Raw genomic sequence first — 19,018 nt, 5'->3', positions numbered from 1 at the left:
CCGGAGCACCCGGAGGAAACCCACGCGGACACGGGGAGAACATGCAAACTCCGCACAGAAAGGCCCTCGCCGGCCCCGGGGCTCGAACCCAGGACCTTCTTGCTGTGAGGCGACAGCGCTAACCACTACACCACCGCAGTGCACATTAATAAACATAAAATATAAATGTTCCAGAATTAGCCAAAATGTCTATTTTGCATCTCTTGTCCATGGACCGATGTTAAAAGTATGACTGTATGATTTGTTAATTTTATATTCAAGTCATTTTATAATTAAATATAAATATATAAAATATGCAAATATAATGTTATATATTTAATTTTGAAGATAACTTTATGCTCATCCTCATAAATATTGAGATAAAGAAGCTTATATGTGTTATAGTTTATCTTTAAATGTCTTTTTGATAATTCATTTACTGTGGTGTTTGACAATTTATTATTTCGTAGACATATTATAGAATGCATATATTATAAAGCCTATACATTATTCCATTATAGTCTACTGCATTTCGTTATTCATTGGGCTTCACTTGAATGTATTACACTTATTGAATTAAATTGTGTAGAAACATTTACAATAACTACTAAAGTGGGACATTTAATTTATTTACTCTAAAAATCAGAATGGATACTATAATAAAAAAAAGAGATTCATTATCATTTATTTGGCTTGTGATATGCATTAATAGAGATCTTGCAGTCACGTGACCGGAAAGTACACAACCGCCATCTTGTCGGTCAAAAAGACCGCTGAATACTGCTGCACTCGTGTACAGAATGGATCAATTTCAACCGACGGACTACACGGCTCATTTTTCTAATGAACAGATAACTAGATATATGTCTAAAATAAACGATCTACAGATTAGTGACCCTTATGGCTTTCCGGATGGATTTTTCACGACCGGATTTTGAACTGCCAGCGGAATACCCGGACGTGTATGATTACCTCATTAACTTTCCCTCACTGTTCAGTGGTGAAGCACTGCGTGCCTATAAATCTCTGGACAGTTATTTCTACAGAAATTCAGGATTTGTCAGCGACTCAGATGTGGCATCTTGTAAACAAGAATCCTCACTGGATGGGTAAGTCACTTAAGTATTGAGTATAGCACTGACCAGCCGATTATAGAATAGAATAAGGTAATTCCAGCTGTAATTCCAAATCATCCTCTTGTTTACATGGATCTGGCGTTGGAGAGATAGAGGCTTGGCAGTGGAGATTTGAGTAGCTGTTTTCTGAGCTTAGTCAACAGGCCTGCTCTGCAGCCTCGCTTTTGCTTCCGCTCCCGGCACCGCCTCCTTCGCTTTGCTTCCGATAACAATCCACGGAGACCCCGCTGGTCTCGCTATCTCGTCCGGAATGTTTTTTTTTTTTCTCGTCCGGAATGTTGCGCATGCGATGGAAATCGCTACAAACCGTCATTTTCTGCTGGAAACCAATGTCCAGTAAGTCCATACGGTTGTAGTGGATATTGAAGTCCGGTACAGACGAACAACACGCAAAAATACACACAAAAAACATAAAAAACGTGCACAGGTAGGGAGAGCTTGTAGCCGCAGCCGTTGTAGTAGAATTGTATATAGTAGGGTTTTCCAGAAGTAAAAGTAGAAGTAGAAGGCGGAATATGGCGTTTGACCGACAAGATGGCGTCTGTCACAATCTGGATCGGCTGTGACGTCACATGCAAGCCCTCCATAGCCTACATTTATGGACCTGCACGTTTAAAAACACTGAACGTATCACTTCCGGGAACAGAAAACTGAATTGACCAATCGGTTTAAAGCAAACACAGAAAGCCGGTAAATGATTGGACACTGACTATCCAATCAGAGATGGGCTTATAGATGTAGCAGTTTTATTGGTCCCCCTGGAAGGCGCGTCACGCGATTCAGGAAGTGAATGGGTTTGTTTACATCTGGAGCTGAAATGTGATCCGAAGTTGCGGTTTTTCTTTCAAAAGTACGATTCAGTGATACGTAGTTAGCATTGTTTTTCGAGAAATTACAGGTATAAGCCCCTTTTTCGAGCGATTTAACAGGCTCCATGGTGAATCAGTGTCATGTTATGTGCTGTAAAGCCTATAATAGCTGTGCATCTTCTTTTGCTTTGGCTTTCAGGTCGATGGGGAACACAGAAAGTGCTGTAGTGCAGAAACGGCTGGTCCGTTTTCGTCCTGATGAGCGGCTCGTTATTGAAGGGGTTTTTGACAGACTTCAGAGCAGCAGCAGCTCGTCTGTGCCTCCTGGGAAAGCAAAGGTTTTACACGTAGACACGCTGAAGGTTGGAATAAACCCTCTGCATGGGTGATGAGCATTAAGGGTTGTTTTACAATCAGGGTACGCAAGCTCAAAATCACATTTAACACTCATTATCTTCAATATCGAAAGGCTTGACTAAATAAACTTGGTTGTTTGTTTATTCTGGCCCTGTGATAGCTCTATTTACCATGCAAAAAAAAAAATTTGGTGGTAACGTTATTTTTGGTGAATGTATTGCAATATATGTCATCTCTCATCTCATCTCATTATCTCTAGCCGCTTTATCCTGTTCTACAGGGTCGCAGGCAAGCTGGAGCCTGTCCCAGCTGACTACGGGCGAAAGGCGGGGTACACCCTGGACAAGTCGCCAGGTCATCACAGGGCTGACACATAGACACAGACAACCATTCACACTCACATTCACACCTACGGTCAATTTAGAGTCACCAGTTAACCTAACCTGCATGTCTTTGGACTGTGGGGGAAACCGGAGCACCCGGAGGAAACCCACGCGGACACGGGGAGAACATGCAAACTCCACACAGAAAGGCCCTCGCCGGCCACGGGGCTCGAACCCGGACCTTCTTGCTGTGAGGCGACAGCGCTAACCACTACACCACCATGCCGCCCGCAATATATGTCATATTTAGCAAAATTACTCGTGTTGTTTAGAAAAAGTGCTTTTTTGACCACAGGTAGCTCCAAAAGGGATGCACTTAAATCATTCTTTATACCATAAAACAAATATTTGGTTCCATATCATTAGAAACATAGTTAAGTTTTAATGTTGAATGCCAGTAAGTTTTCAGACTCTTTTGATCAAATTAGTATGTAATTGTGTCAAAAAAATGTCCTCTCCGAGACAGCTAATTTTTCAATATAAAATCTCATCTCATCATCTCTAGCCGCTTTATCCTGTTCTACAGGGTCGCAGGCAAGCTGGAGCCTATCCCAGCTGACTATGGGCGAAAGGTGGGGTACACCCTGGACAAGTCGCCAGGTCATCACGGGGCTTCACTATAAAATAACATATCTAAAATGATTATTTTCATCCTAAAATGTGGTCAAGATATTGGGACATAAATATTAGAGACAACTAACACAAAGCTTACAGCCTTATATTTAAAAGCACTATGGAAGTAGTGGATTCTGAATTGTCAAAAAAAAAAGTCCTCTCCGAGAATCACTTCATTAGTTTCTCCCAGCTCTGCTTAAAGCTACACTTAATCTTCTTTATCTTACAGCAGATTACACAAAACTACCATACACACATGTCAAAAAATTACCTGAAATCTGTTCTTTAACTTGTCCTTCACTTAAAAACTGGTACAAGAACCAGTTTGAATCAATTTGAATTTTGGACCCCTGCGATACAAACTTTGTACCCTGATTGTAAAACAACCCTTAATTAATCGGTGTGACATGTCATTTAGTAGCGCTTAGGAATTAAGAATTTATTAGCTACTGTACTCTACATTTTGTACATAATTTTTTTTTCTTTTATTTTCAAAGATAACTATGGGTAAAATGGCTTCAGATTCAATGATTATGAGAGTCTTTGAGGGAATCTGCAATGTCGACCCAGGTGTGATGGTGCCACCTGGTGGTGGGGTAAGTCGAGAGCAGCTGGTCATCTTCCTGGCAGATACTCTTCGGGGCACAGCAGAAGAGAGAGCACCGATTGTCATGGCGATGGCATATGGGAACAAATCAACAGTCATGACTGATCAGATAAGAGATGTGAGTATGAGCTGGAGCTCCTTCCCCTGTATGGCTCTCGCTTGTAGTGGTTAGCACGGTCACGTCACAGCAAGGAGGTTCTGGGTTCGAACCCAGCGGCCGGCGAGGGCCTTTCTGTGTGGAGTTTGCATGTTCTCCCCGTGTCTGTGTGGGTTTCCCCCACAGTCCAAAGACATGCAGGTTAGGCTAATATGGGACGGCCTTAGGCTGAGGTGCTCTTGACCTAACTCCCAACTGCTCCCCAGGTGTTGTTAGCATGGCTGCCCACTGCTCTGGGTATGTGTGTGCGCTCATTGCTCATGTGTGTTCACTGCTTTAGATGGGTTAAATGCAGAGAGGAAATTTCACAAGTGTGTAATGAATAAAGTTGTGCTTTCTTTTCTTTTCTTTCATTACAGGCACATTTTCTTTGTGATTCCTTGAGAATTAGTGGAGGCACTGGGGAAAGCAATGTGCTTCTTTTTTTTTTTGTCGTCATCCCAAACAGATGATGCTATTGTATGATATGAAAACAGATTAGTGCTTTTCAACTCTAAGATATTCAATAATAATAAAAAAAAGTTTTTATTTCTGAAAACAAATAATTAATTGAAAGAAAGAAAGCACAATTTTATTCATCACACACTTGTGAAATTTCCTCTCTGCATTTAACCCCTCTGAAGCAGTGAACACACACATGCCCAGAGCAGTGGGCAGCCATGCTAACAGCGCCCGGGGAGCAGTTGGGAGTCAGGTGCCTCGCTCAAGGGCACCTCAGCCCAAGGCCGTCCCATATTAACCTAACCGCATGTCTTTGGACTGTGGGGGAAACCGGAGCACCTGGAGGAAACCCACGCAGACACGGGGAGAACATGCAAACTCCACACAGGAAGGCCCTCGCCGGCCGCTGGGCTCGAACCCGGACCTTCTTGCTGTGAGGCGACAGCGCTAACCACTACACCACCGTGCAAAAATCAAAAAGCACATTCTGTTGTTTTGTGAAAAATTCAAATAGATAAGCTATACATTTCTTAATAATGATTGTGATATAATGTTACAAATATTAATAAAACATTATATTAACATTTTATTAATATCTGCTAGCTACACATGGTTAAAATGGCTCTTGTGCAATATATCTACTTACTTGTGCAATACTACCTGGGTAATACTGGTAATAATACCTGTGCAATATTTACACGTGCAATACCACCTTAGTAATACACTTGTTAAGTGTATTTATTTTTTCCCGGTCCGGTTTCCATCAAATCCTGCGCTCTGATTGGCTGGTGAGCAGGTCAGTATCTTACGGTACGGACCCCAGTTAAGCCTAGGTCACAACCGGACGTACGATTTTTTGGCCGTGCGATTTTTGACGTTTCCCAAATCGCTGCGTTTTTTTGTTTGTGGAGAAAGACGCACGTTGGCCGTAAGTTTGTCTTGCAACCTGAAAAAAACGTAAGCACCCGTAGAGTTTGTTTGACATGACAAAGAACCTCTGCGGCCAGTCTACGGCTCGAAAATCAGCACGTCACACGCACGTGCCCTCCGTGCGTTTCTTGCGTTTTTTGCACGTAGACCGGCTGTAGGAGCACGTACGGCCGATTGTGACCGAGGCATTATGGACCCCGGTTACGGACCTCTGGCGACTCGCTCGTTCACAACAACAACAAACATAGTAGCAGTTTTTGATAACATTTATTTTCGCATTTCTCAGGAGAATAGCATTAATTTTACAGCATGGATAGCAATAACGACAGTGTTCACAGCGAAAGCTGGTTTTACTACCCTGAGGAAGAAGAAATAAAAAATATTTCAGGAGAAAGCTAAAAACCTGTAGCTGTTGCTAACGCAGAGCAAAAACATGGCTGAATCCTGAATGACTCCTATTTGTATAAATAGGGGACTACATAGGTGGCAAAATGTAGTTTTTTTCCTGCCATGGAAGTGCACTTGTATACCGAGGAGGAAGCCATTTGCATTACAGCTGTGAATGAGGATTCAAAATGGCGGCTCGGCTCGGTTTTCCCTTTCGGGCGCTCTCGTTTTCTGTTAGAATTTGGTAAAGAAAAAAATAAATATATTATTTACCAGCTTAAGGTCGGTCCGTATGGTGAAATACCGTGACCTCGGCCTTGAATACTGACCTCGGCCCAGAAGGCCTCGCTCAGTACTTTCAAGACCTCGGTCACGGTATTTCACGATATGGACCTCCCAGCTGGTAAATAACATATCTGCAAACCTGTTAATTTATGCAAATTTGTTAATTTTTTTAATCTCTAAATTTGTAGTTTATTTCTTGTATACTTTTGCACTACTCCTTCACTGCCTTATCTTTTTCTCTTTATATATTTTGCTACTGTAACAATGTAAATTTCTCCTCGTGGGATAATAAAAGGCTATCTTATATTATTTTGGCAGGTTTTTGCAGAGACATTTGTGATTTTCTAATTGACATTTTATCTACAGTTTCTAGAAGACCTGGTTTCCACTGTAGTTCAGATTCTCTCACACAAGAGATGCTTGCAAGGCTGGAGACCAGATCGGATGGGCCACAATACTCAGGGGGTGAAGCTTTTGGCTGAGCAGTTGAGCTCAGAGTTAAAAACCTCAGGTTAGTGAGAGCACTTGAAATGATTTGACTTGTATTTAAATCTTTCATTAAATTGTACAGGCGGCACGGTGGTGTAGTGGTTAGCGCTGTCGCCTCACAGCAAGAAGGTCCTGGGTTCGAGCCCCGTGGCCGGCGAGGGCCTTTCTGTGTGGAGTTTGCATGTTCTCCCCGTGTCCGCGTGGGTTTCCTCCGGGTGCGCCGGTTTCCCCCACAGTCCAAAGACATGCAGGTTAGGTTAACTGGTGACTCTAAATTGAGCGTAGGTGTGAATGTGAGTGTGAATGGTTGTCTGTGTCTATGTGTCAGCCCTGTGATGACCTGGCGACTTGTCCGGGGTGTGCCCCGCCTTTCGCCCGTGGTCAGCTGGGATGGGCTCCAGCTTGCCTGCGACCCTGTAGAACAGGATAAAGCGGCTAGAGATAATGAGATGAGATGAGATTAAATTGTACACAAATATTTACATTGACTAAACAGTAGGAAGAGTTTAAAAAAAATTTATAGCTGGTATCTACATTTAAATAAAATTAAAGAATTTTCTGTTGGCTGTGTTTTTAGTATTTTAGACAGGTTTTACCTAGGATAATACCTTTTTATAAAATAAATGTGAATGTTTTGTTTAATAAATGTGATCTGATTGATTCCCCTTTTTTTTTTTTTCCTGTAGATCAGAACATGTGTGATGTTGCTTGTCTCGAGGACTGGCTATTTCGAGTCTCGGGTGTATCCGCATTCCTGGAGCTTTTGATCGGTGAGGGTCTTGATGTTGGATTGACCTCGCGTCCACCTCCCACTCTGCTGCCCCCTTGCCGAGACGCTCCCTGGACCGAGCTGCACTGCTTGCTGGATATACCACTTCTCATGTTCCTGACCTCTCAGCTGCCTGCAGGACACGCTACCCCCTGGAGGCTGTTGTTTTCCACTAGCGTACACGGTGAAAGCTTTACCCGCTTGGTTGGGAATTGTAAAAACCGGGGCTCCACTGTGTTACTGGTGAAGGACACCAAAAGCCACGTATTTGGAGGCTTTGCTTCTCAAAGCTGGGAGACCAAACCTCAGTTTCAGGGTGAGTGACATGAAGAGCCTCATACTGACTGTTTGTTTTCTGAAGTACTCTGACTGCATGGCTGTTCCAGGTTATGCTTTTTCATGATTATCAATGCATTCTCGTTTCCTTTATTTCTAGGTGATTCCAGGTGCTTCCTGTTTTCTGTGTCTCCATCTATGCGAGTGTTCACTTGTACCGGTTATAACAAGCACTACATGTATCTGAACCAGGGCCAGCAAACCATGCCCAATGGTCTGGTGAGACTATACTTCCCTTTGTATTGTCCAGCTCCATAATGGCTCTAATATGTGTGGTCAGCAACCTTTTAAAGTTCTTCTCCAGTAACTTGAAACAAAACCAAAATGTTTACTTGGAGGAAAAATTCGTCTCTGTAGCACCCCATGTGGAACATACAACCAATCGGGACATAGAGACATCTTTCTTCACCTGTCAATCATATCGCCTGTGGATTCCGAAGCTCCTCCTCTTCAGAGCCGTGCAAAGACCTTTGGAGGGGCAGGGGCTCAACGTTCAAAAAAGGGCACTTGGAACAAATTTTTCACACAAGTTAACTTTATTCAAAACTAAATTTCAATTGCAACTGAACATTGTGTGTGTGTGTGAGAGAGTGAGATCCATCTAAATGCTGCAGTATTCTTCAAAGCAGCAGTCTTCGGTTTGCCATTCATTCATTCATTCATTATCTCTAGCCGCTTTATCCTTCTACAGGGTCGCAGGCAAGCTGGAGCCTATCCCAGCTGACTACGGGCGAAAGGCGGGGTACACCCTGGACAAGTCGCCAGGTCATCACAGGGCTGACACATAGACACAGACAACCATTCACACTCACATTCACACCTACGCTCAATTTAGAGTCACCAGTTAACCTAACCTGCATGTCTTTGGACTGTGGGGGAAACCGGAGCACCCGGAGGAAACCCACGCGGACACGGGGAGAACATGCAAACTCCGCACAGAAAGGCCCTCGCCGGCCCCGGGGCTCGAACCCAGGACCTTCTTGCTGTGAGGCGACAGCGCTAACCACTACACCACCGTGCCGCCCTCGGTTTGCCATGTTCTTGAAAATGTCTATGACAACACTGTATTCAATATGGATATCTTTCTCAATTGCCAGCAGAAGAAGGTCTGACTGCCTTTCTTCATGACAAAGGCTGCGGAGTTTTGTCTTCACTAGCTTTAACTTTGAAAAGGAACGTTCTACCGTTGCAGTTGACACAGGTAGTGTTCCATATATTTTCAGCAGCCCAGCCAGCTCTGGAAAAACCAAGTCGGCATTGTTCTCCTTGAGCACAGAAAGCATGGATGCTACACTGGGGAGGCAAGAGTAGGAGGAGTGAAAGACTTTAATTTCTCCTCTTCCTCAATCTCATAAAACTCACAAAGCTTCCTGACAGATGCTAGTGCTTCTTCTGGACTTTTCCGTGTTTGCCAGTTGTTTTGTTCAGTGAGGTGTTGCAAAGCACTCAACACTTCCCATGTAGTTCAAACTAAAGTTTCCGAATCTGCCACGTTAATGAAATGGATGGAGCCAAACGGTTTAAATATAGCCTAGGCGGCTTCATTAAATGATAAACAACCCTACGCATTTACTGTTGCGTTCTAAGCTGCACAGTATTGCATGTTCAGATAAGAAATGAAAGGAGACTTTCAGTGTGACCTTACCATGCCGTTCCTCGCACCGTCTCCCACTGTCAACCGCCTGCATGCGCTTTCTGCACGGAGGCTCACTGAATGCATGACGTCACGGATTGATGCCCGCATTTACATAGAAAAACGTTATTTTATAAATCTATAATTTCATATACACTAAGTAACTTTAAAAACGCGCATTGATAAAACTTGCTGAATTCGTGCTGAGTTTATCTCAAGAAGAAAAGAAATATATCACAATGGAAAATTCCGCCCGAATAAGTTCCAAATCTGTGCTCAAATCAGAATTTAAGGGAGTTGTACTCAATAACATACAATATGACTTGGGTAGTCAATGACATGGACAGGCTTTAATTTTCAAACAAATTTTGCATACACTGTACACACACAATCTTGCCTATAAATACCCGGGGGAAATGATGGGAAAATTGTCATTATTGAAGATGCCACGCCTAAGCCAAAATCAACGTGAACAGGCCATCGGGATGTTGCGTGCCGGAAGTACACAGACAGAGGTCGCCCGGCACTTCGGTGTTCATCATTCGACCATTTCCCGTTTGAGTCAGCGTTACAGACAGACAGGGAGCACCAGGGATCGTCCACGCCCTGGTCAGCCTCGAGTCACGACACCAGTTCAGGATCAGCACATCAGGCTAGCTCACCTCCGTGACAGATTCCTGACACCCTCAGTCACTGCTGCTGAGACCCCTGGACGACACAGACCCAGAATCTCCAGCATGACGGTCCGAACATGGACCAGCTGTCACTTTGAATTTTTTTATTGTGAATTAATTCTTGAGTTTGACAATAAATGTCCTTTATCGATGTTTCAAGATGTGTGTGCGTTACATACAATATCATAAATTTCAAATATATGCATGGATCTAAAGTGATATCGTGTTGAATTCCATTGTGCGTTTTTAAAGTTACTTATGGCCCTTTTCCACTACCCTTATTCAGCTCACTTCAGCTCACTTCAGCCCGACACGGCTCGTGTTTCGACTACCAAAGAACAGCACGACTCAGCTCGCTTCAGCCCTGCTCAGCCCCTAAAACTCGCACGGTTTTGGAGTAGGGCTGAAGCGAGCCAAACCGTGCCGAGTGAGGCTGGGGGCGTGAGCAGACACTCCCCTGTGCACTGATTGGTGAGGAGGAGTGTCCTCACATGCCCACACACGCCCCGCGAGCACGCTGGGATCTGTAAACACCGCAAACCCGGAAGAAGGAGAATTACGAGAATTATGAAGCCTTATGTGCCTCGCCTCATCTATACGCTCTTGCCAGTATCTGTTGGCGTTGTCGGTGACAACAAGCCACAGAACCAAGACCAGCAACACTAACGACTCCATGTCCTCCATGTTTATTGTTTACTATCCGGGTCGTGAGACTACCGCTTAAAAGCTCACTGATGTCACTGTTTGCGCTGCTTAACGACATCACGTAACGTCCACCCACTTTCGCTAACTCCACCCAATGTGTCCACCCACTTCCAGCCAGCACGGTTCAGCGCGGTTGTAGTCGAAATGCAACTCCAACAGCCCCACTCAGCTCGACTCAGCATGGCACGGCTCAGCCCAACTCAGCCGCGTTTGTAGTGGAAAAGCGGCATTAGTATATTATTGTCAAATTGTAGAAAATATTGATGTTGGAGCTAACTTATCTTTTACAAATATTAAAAAAAAAAAACCCAACAAAACAGTCCCTATGAAAAGGGCACTTTGGACAGCAAACAGAAAAGGGGCAGGGGCTAGAGCACCTGTAGCACCGGTTCATTGCACGTGGGTGCTTCTCTTGCACTCAGATTCAGGAGTTCTAGCCTCGGCGTACAGTGCAGTGCAAAAGCCTTAGGCACATGTAAAGAAATGCTGTCGACCAAAAATGGCTTAAAAATCTCATCTCATCTCATTATCTCTAGCCGCTTTATCCTTCTACAGGGTCGCAGGCAAGCTGGAGCCTATCCCAGCTGACTACGGGCGAAAGGCGGGGTACACCCTGGACAAGTCGCCAGGTCATCACAGGGCTGACACATAGACACAGACAACCATTCACACTCACATTCACACCTACGGTCAATTTAGAGTCACCAGTTAACCTAACCTGCATGTCTTTGGACTGTGGGGGAAACCGGAGCACCCGGAGGAAACCCACGTGGACACGGGGAGAACATGCAAACTCCACACAGAAAGGCCCTCGCCGGCCACGGGGCTCGAACCCGGACCTTCTTGCTGTGAGGCGACAGTGCTAACCACTACACCACCGTGCCGCCCCTGGCTTAAAAATAAGGGAATTAAATGTTTCAACATTAAAAAACTACTATAAACAGCAGTCAGCCATAATAAATGATACAAAGTCAGTATTTGGTGTGAGACGACCCTTTGCTTTAAAAAAAACAAAACAGTAGTCTCCGGTACGAGTGCAGTTTTATAAGGAAATGAGCTGTAGGTTTTACTGAGCATCTTACAGAACCAGCCGCAGTTCTTCTGGACACTTTGACTGTCACACTCGCTTCTTCATTTTGCACCAAAACCCAGTCGCCTTCATTACGTTTTCTTTTTTTTTAATCTGAAAAGTGTTCTTTTATGTAATACACTGCTCAGATACAAACTTTTTTTTTTCCCCTGTAACGTTTAATTTTGTGCTGGAAAACGAACGTTTGGAATCTAAAATGTTTTTGTACTGACTCGATAATGTACAAGTCATAAAATAGAAATCTATAACAGTTTATACTAAAAAAAAATAATAGGGTGCCGAAGACTTTTGCACAGTACTATATGTTTTGGGGGTTTGGCATCCTTAACTGTACCTTTAACAGCAGTGCTGTTTGTTGCTGCCTGATTTTAGGGTATGGGTGGACAGCATGGATACTTTGGTTTGTGGCTGGACAGCGATTTTGGCCGTGGTCACAGTCGGGCTCGTCCACGCTGTACTACGTACGGTAGCCCTCAACTCTCAGGGGATGAAGACTTCACAGTGGACACGGTAGAGGTGTGGGGAGTCGGTGTCCCCCCTGAGGAACAAGAACAGGTCAGTGATGTGCTGTGACTAATATTTTCATTATGATTACAAATTTTGCCTGTCACAATTTTTTATCCTTATACAGTGCCTTGCAAAAGTATTCATCCCCCTTAGTGTTTGTCCTGTTTTGTCACATTACAAGCTGGTATTAAAATGGATTTTTTGGGGGGTTGGCACCATTTGATTTACACAGGGATGAGAATTTTCCGCCGATTGGCGGATTTCCGACTTTTTCAGACCAAAATGATCGTTTTTGAGATCGATGTAAATCCGTTGAGAAATTTTCAGGGGGGGGGTATGGTTAACGATCTGTGGTCACCTTATAACGTCTTGATTCTTGGTGCAGGGCTCGACATTAGCACTTGCCCGATGGCCCGCCGGTGTTTTTTACGTCTTTCGGGCCAGTTCGGGCCACTAAATTTGGCCAAACAGTGGCCCGGGCGGGCCAGTATGTTTTCGATACAAATTAAATTTTATTACTCATATTTTACCCAGAATTGTGAAGAAATTGTTTGTAAAATCCACCTTTTCGATACGAGGTCCGCCGTCTTTGTTTATGTCCCGCTCCGCGGCAGGAGTGTGTCGTCTTCGTGCATCGTCGGAGATGTTCGGCGCTGTTCGGAAGCGTCATTTTGGTCGCGCGCCAGATCGAGGAGAGAAGGGCTGAGTTTACCAAAGTCTCAGATGACCATCGGGACACACTTGGTGACACCATGGCAGCAGGATGTGCACGCATTCAGGGCTCAACATTAACGGTTGTCTGCTTGTCCGGGACAAGTGAGACTTTATGTCAGACAAGTTCATCGTCTCAGTTACTTGTCCGATCAGGCAAGTGCCAAAATACGCCGATATTCGGGTTACATATCAAATTTATCAGTTTATTCACATGATTTCCGAAGCATCTCACTCGACATATTGTTTTGATGAATCGCCGGATGTTTCTATTCGGAAAGAGCGATGTGCGCATGTGCAATATTCCACTTGCGAAACCGGCCAATACCGCTTCGTGTATTTGAGCTGAAAAGTAAACGGTCGTGTATGATTGGTTTTAATCGTGTCATACACGTGGATTTGTTGACATTTCTGTTGGCGGGATCATTATTCAACTGTATATTTACGTTGAGTATGTGGTAATTTCCAAATCTTTGAATTGTTGTCGATGGTGTTCATTATATAGCCGAGCGTGTGTGGCTGGGTGTGCTGGGCTTGGAATGTGCGCCTGCATGCGTGTGGATTGACAGGGAGTGAGGTAGGAGTGGGGAAAGTTATCTATGAAATACCAAGCTGTCAAATGGCTGCTAATTAGGTTACCGGCTGTATTAATTAACTAATTAGTAATGGGAGTTTAGGAATTTGAAACAGGGCTCTATAATTTAGATATAAATTATGGATTATTTGAAATTATCTTTTTTTGACCATTAAATACCATACAGGAGCCACACTGAATAATTAGACAACAACAATTAATCAGTGGAGGATATATATTCAAAATTAATAATTTAAAAATGAAAAAAATATATAATAATTTCTGGTTTTCAATTTCTCAAAATAAGTTAATGATTGATGGAGTCCAATTGATGGAGCAGAACTCAAGGGTTGATAGATGAAGATGAATAGAAACTTTTTGTATCCATTCATCTGAGAGTCAATAGAGGTGTGGAGGTTTTCATAAAATATATTATCTTGTCATTTGATAACTAGATTTCAGTGTATAATAATCAGTGATTTACAGTATTAATCAATTGTTATCAGTTGTTTTTACTTGTAGCATTGTTATTTGTTTCTCTTGTCCAAACTAGTGATATCTCAAGTCATAAATTTTATGATAATATTACTTTTTGTGGGCGGCACGGTGGTGTAGTGGTTAGCGCTGTCGCCTCACAGCAAGAAGGTCCTGGGTTCGAGCCCCGGGGCCGGCGAGGGCCTTTCTGTGTGGAGTTTGCATGTTCTCCCCGTGTCCGCGTGGGTTTCCTCCGGGTGCTCCGGTTTCCCCCACAGTCCAAAGACATGCAGGTTAGGTTAACTGGTGACTCTAAATTGAGCGTAGGTGTGAATGTGAGTGTGAATGGTTGTCTGTGTCTATGTGTCAGCCCTGTGATGACCTGGCGACTTGTCCAGGGTGTACCCCGCCTTTCGCCCGTAGTCAGCTGGGATAGGCTCCAGCTTGCCTGCGACCCTGTAGAAGGATAAAGCGGCTAGAGATAATGAGATGAGATGAGATTACTTTTTGTGATATTTGTTACTGAACTGCAGAGTACTGATCTGTGTATATATAATGGTTAGTGTTTCTGGATCTCATAGTATAGTTATTTTGTTCTTAATTTTATGTTCATAATTTCTACTCTATTGGGATATATTGCTTCTGAACTTCAGCATAATAATTGGTGAATTATGGTATCAATCGGTCTGTTTTACTATATTTTTGAACTTTTGCCTCAGTATATCAAGTATTGATTACTTTTGATTCATTGATATTATGCATATGTTGTGAATTCGGAAACAAATGCCATAAAGATTGGGTTACAAATAGTTTGTGTTTTTTTTTTTTTTTTTTCCCTCAAATATTTCTTCGGACAAGTCAACTTCACATCAAAATAATTAGTTTTCTTTTGTTTCAGACATATATAAAAGCTTTTTACCTTTACCTGACCTGTTTCGACGGTGTAACTTCCGTCTTCATCAGAGGGTCACCCGGATGTTGGTGTGTGACGTGCCTTTATAATCAGCTGATGTTACGGAGGCGTGACCTCCCTGTCAATATTGACAGGTCGGTCACGCCTCCCGCTGTCAGTGTTGCCCCCTCAGGACGGCGCTCCAGGTGTGGGAGAGCATGTATGCCCCCTCATCCCTGTTTATTGTTCTTGGGCTACGCTTTCTGATTTCTTGATCCAACGGTGGTATCTGTTGTTCTCTTGCTGTATGATCTGAGCATTGTCCCAATCCATTATATGATTTTCCCTTCTGCAGTGGTCCGTTATTGCTGATTTCAGGTTCTCTTGCATAGCTTTTTCTTTTATTGCTCTTGTTTGTCTCTGTTCTGTTTCTTTTTCACATTCCTTTTTATGTTCCTTTTTCCGTGTACTAAAACTCCTTCCTGTCTCCCCAATGTAGGTTTTATTGCATGACAGGCATGGTATTTCATATATGACATTACATTTATTGTGTTGGTTGATTTTGTCCTTAGGGTGAACTAGTAGCTGTCGTAGTTTGGTGTGTGGTTTCACGGGTGTTTGTATGTTGCGTTTTTTCATGGCTCTTTGGATTTGTTCTGTGACTCCTCTGACATACGGTAGAGTCACTACTGCTTTACTTTCCTGTTTTTGGGTTGTCTGTTTTCTTCCTTTTTTCTGTGTCTTTTCTTTTGTTTTCACTTGTTGTGCGCCTTTGTGTGTGGCCCATGGTGGATATTGACGTGATCAGAGCTTGCCGTATGTGTTGTTCTTCTGTTGCGCGTTCTGTGGGATCGGTTATGATTGATGCACGTTCGTAGAGTGTTCTGACAACTGACAGTTTGTGTGCGATGGGGTGTTCGGACGTCCAGAGCAGATATTGATCAGTGTGTGTCGGTTTTTTGTAGATTGTTATTTTGATGTATCCGTCGTCTGTATGATGAATTTTTATGTCCAAAAATGCTATTGATTTTTCTGTTTCCTCTTCGTGCGTGAATTTTATGTTATATATATCTCATCTCATCTCATTATCTCTAGCCGCTTTATCCTTCTACAGGGTCGCAGGCAAGCTGGAGCCTATCCCAGCTGACTACGGGCGAAAGGCGGGGTACACCCTGGACAAGTCGCCAGGTCATCGCAGGGCTGACACATAGACACAGACAACCATTCACACTCACATTCACACCTACGCTCAATTTAGAGTCACCAGTTAACCTAACCTGCATGTCTTTGGACTGTGGGGGAAACCGGAGCACCCAGAGGAAACCCACGCGGACACGGGGAGAACATGCAAACTCCGCACAGAAAGGCCCTCGCCGGCCCCGGGGCTCGAACCCGGACCTTCTTGCTGTGAGGCGACAGCGCTAACCACTACACCACCGTGCCGCCCCATATATATATATATATATATATATATATATATATATATAATATATATATAGAGAGAGAGAGAGAGAGATTGGGACAATGCTCAGATCATACAGCAAGAGAACAACAGATACCACCGTTGGATCAAGGAGTCAATAGAAATCAGAAAGCGTAGCCCAAGAACAATAAACAGGGATGAGGGGGCATACATGCTCTCCCACACCTGGAGCGCCGTCCTGAGGGGGCAACACTGACAGCGGGAGGCGTGACCGACCTGTCAATATTGACAGGGAGGTCACGCCTCCGTAACATCAGCTGATTATAAAGGCACGTCACACACCAACATCCGGGTGACCCTCTGATGAAGACGGAAGTTACACCGTCGAAACAGGTCAGGTAAAGGTAAAAAGCTTTTACATGTCTGAAACAAAAGAAAACTAATTATTTTGATTTAAAGAAGAAGACATAATGAACGTAATATATTTAAGTCAACTTCACAATCGGACAAGTAAATTTCCTTTCAACTTGCCCGACAGGACAAGCGGTTTCAAAAGTTAACGTAGAGCCCTGGCATTTTAGATGAGAGTGTGGAAGAGGAAAGCTATTGCACTAAACTATAAACCTTAAATTGACTTTATTGCTATTTCAGTGCAGTGCACATTTTCAGAAGCAAAAACATTTTATATATTTATTTCAGTTTGATTTGACTGTTTTTGAGTCCATTGCTGGTAATTTGGACTGAGTTACTGTCTTTTGTCAGTACTGTTTTCAGGTACAAAATCAAAATATAAGTTGTGATAATCTTGAGAAGGTTCTTTTTAATTTTAGGGGGCGGTCATTATTTATGGGGGAGGGGGCTATGAATTTATGGGGGGGTCATGAAAAAGTGACACTACTTTGTACGGAGATTGGAGATTATTGCCTCCTACAATGATGTGGCTTGGGGATATTCTGCAAAAATGTTCAGCCTCACTGCGGTCGGCAACAACATGTACCCCTAAAGTCTACTTTTCCAGCCAAAAATCAATGACATAGTGTATTATGAACTGTATGAAATGTGGTGGCCTGAATGCGGGTACCGCACGCATTTTTTCGGGACACCACATTTTCCATTTGGGCCAGTAACTTTTCAATTCCACTGGCCCACTGGGCCACCAGTGGTAAATGCTTAATGTCTAGGCCTGTTGGTGGGCTCCGGGTTAACACACTCGAGTCTTTCGACATGTCGTAATTAACATTCACTTTTGCCACGTTGTTCGACTTATTTGCAGTAGAATTTTCAGGAAATCCCATCGCGTGCAGTGTATAAACACAAGTACGCATGCTCTCCACGCGTGGCTTGCAATCGCCGTTCACCGACCGGAACACACTGTTTGACGATACGCATTGGTAACATCAGAAAGACACGTATTCAGGCGGGATATTTTAGCATATCGACAATGGCAAAAGTCCTAGATAAGAAAGAAGAGGATCGAGCGAGGGAGATTGATAAAGGTGCAGGAATAAAGAACTGTTTTCGATGGGCTTGGTTAGAAAGAACACTGAATGTCGAGATCGACAAGCAGACTGTCACAACGAAGCTCGGTGATCACATACGGAAAAATAGACGTCCCAGGAAAAGTACTTTGCTCATTGTGTTCTGACATGATAAACTGCGCTAGTAGAGGGGCAAGGACTATCAAACTTCACATATACACCAAAAAACACAAAAGTAGGTCGAAAATTATTTTGCCTGTTCAATGATTCATTATATTTATAATGTATATCGCACGAGTCAAGTCAAGTTTATTTGTAGCGCTTTTAACAATAAACATTGTCGCAAAGCAGCTTTACAGAATTTGAACGACTTAAAACATGAGCTAATTTTATCCCTAATCTATCCCCGAATCAATGCCATGGTGTGTGTGTGTGTGTGTGTGTGTGTGTGTGTATATATATCTCATCTCATCATCTCTAGTCGCTTTATCCTGTTCTACAGGGTCGCAGGCAAGCTGGAGCCTATCCCAGCTGACTACGGGCGAAAGGCGGGGTACACCCTGGACAAGTTGCCAGGTCATCACAGGGCTGACACATATGGCCCTTTTCCACTACCCTTTTTCAGCTCACTTCAGCTCGCTTCAGCTCACTTCGGCCCGACACGGCTCGCGTTTCGACTACCAAAAACCAGCACGACTCAGCTCGTTTCAGCCCTGCTTAGCCCCTAAAACTCGCACCGTTTTGGGGTAGGGCTGAAGCGAGCCAAACCGTGCTGACTGAGGCTGGGGGCGTGAGCAGACACTCCCCTGTGCACTGATTGGTGAGGAGGAGTGTCCTCACATGCCCACACACGCCCCGCGAGCGCGCTGGGATCTGTAAACACCGTAAACCCGGAAGAAGAAGAATTACGAGAATTTCTGAAGCCTTATGCGCCTCGCCTCATCTATACGCTCTTGCCAGTATCTGTTGGCGTTGTCAAGCCACAGCACCAAGACCAGCAACACTAACGACTCCATGTCCTCCATGTTTATTGTTTACTATTCGGGTCGTGAGACTACCGCTTAAAAGCTCACTGAATCAGTGACATACAGAGCATCGTGGACGAGTTCGCGGCGCGCAAGGCTCGTCGTATGCCCTTCAGATAATGCGCGCAGTAGGCTATTGATGTTTTATTATG

General features: G+C 43.8%; 1 protein-coding gene across 3 annotated transcripts in view; it reads left to right on the top strand.

Moving 5' to 3' along the window:
• Nucleotides 1–19,018, top strand: part of meak7 (MTOR associated protein, eak-7 homolog) — a 46,869-nt gene that overhangs the window by 5,682 nt on the left and 22,169 nt on the right. The window contains exons 1-7 of one of the 3 annotated variants that reach the window (XM_060922908.1): nt 1,902–2,013; nt 2,124–2,262; nt 3,777–4,004; nt 6,453–6,597; nt 7,262–7,660; nt 7,781–7,899; nt 12,155–12,337. In XM_060922908.1, coding sequence (XP_060778891.1) covers nt 2,128–2,262; nt 3,777–4,004; nt 6,453–6,597; nt 7,262–7,660; nt 7,781–7,899; nt 12,155–12,337 — 1,209 coding nt within the window. In that variant the 5' untranslated portion in view covers nt 1,902–2,013; nt 2,124–2,127. Of the gene's footprint in view, nt 1–1,901; nt 2,014–2,123; nt 2,287–3,776; nt 4,005–6,452; nt 6,598–7,261; nt 7,661–7,780; nt 7,900–12,154; nt 12,338–19,018 lie in introns of those variants that run through there. The other 2 variants (XM_060922906.1, XM_060922907.1) reach the window with 2 other exon arrangements.

The sequence above is a fragment of the Neoarius graeffei genome, chromosome 6 (genome assembly GCF_027579695.1).
Source record: "Neoarius graeffei isolate fNeoGra1 chromosome 6, fNeoGra1.pri, whole genome shotgun sequence".
Taxonomy (NCBI): Eukaryota; Metazoa; Chordata; class Actinopteri; order Siluriformes; family Ariidae; genus Neoarius; species Neoarius graeffei.
This window is presented reverse-complemented; position numbering and strand designations above follow the sequence as displayed.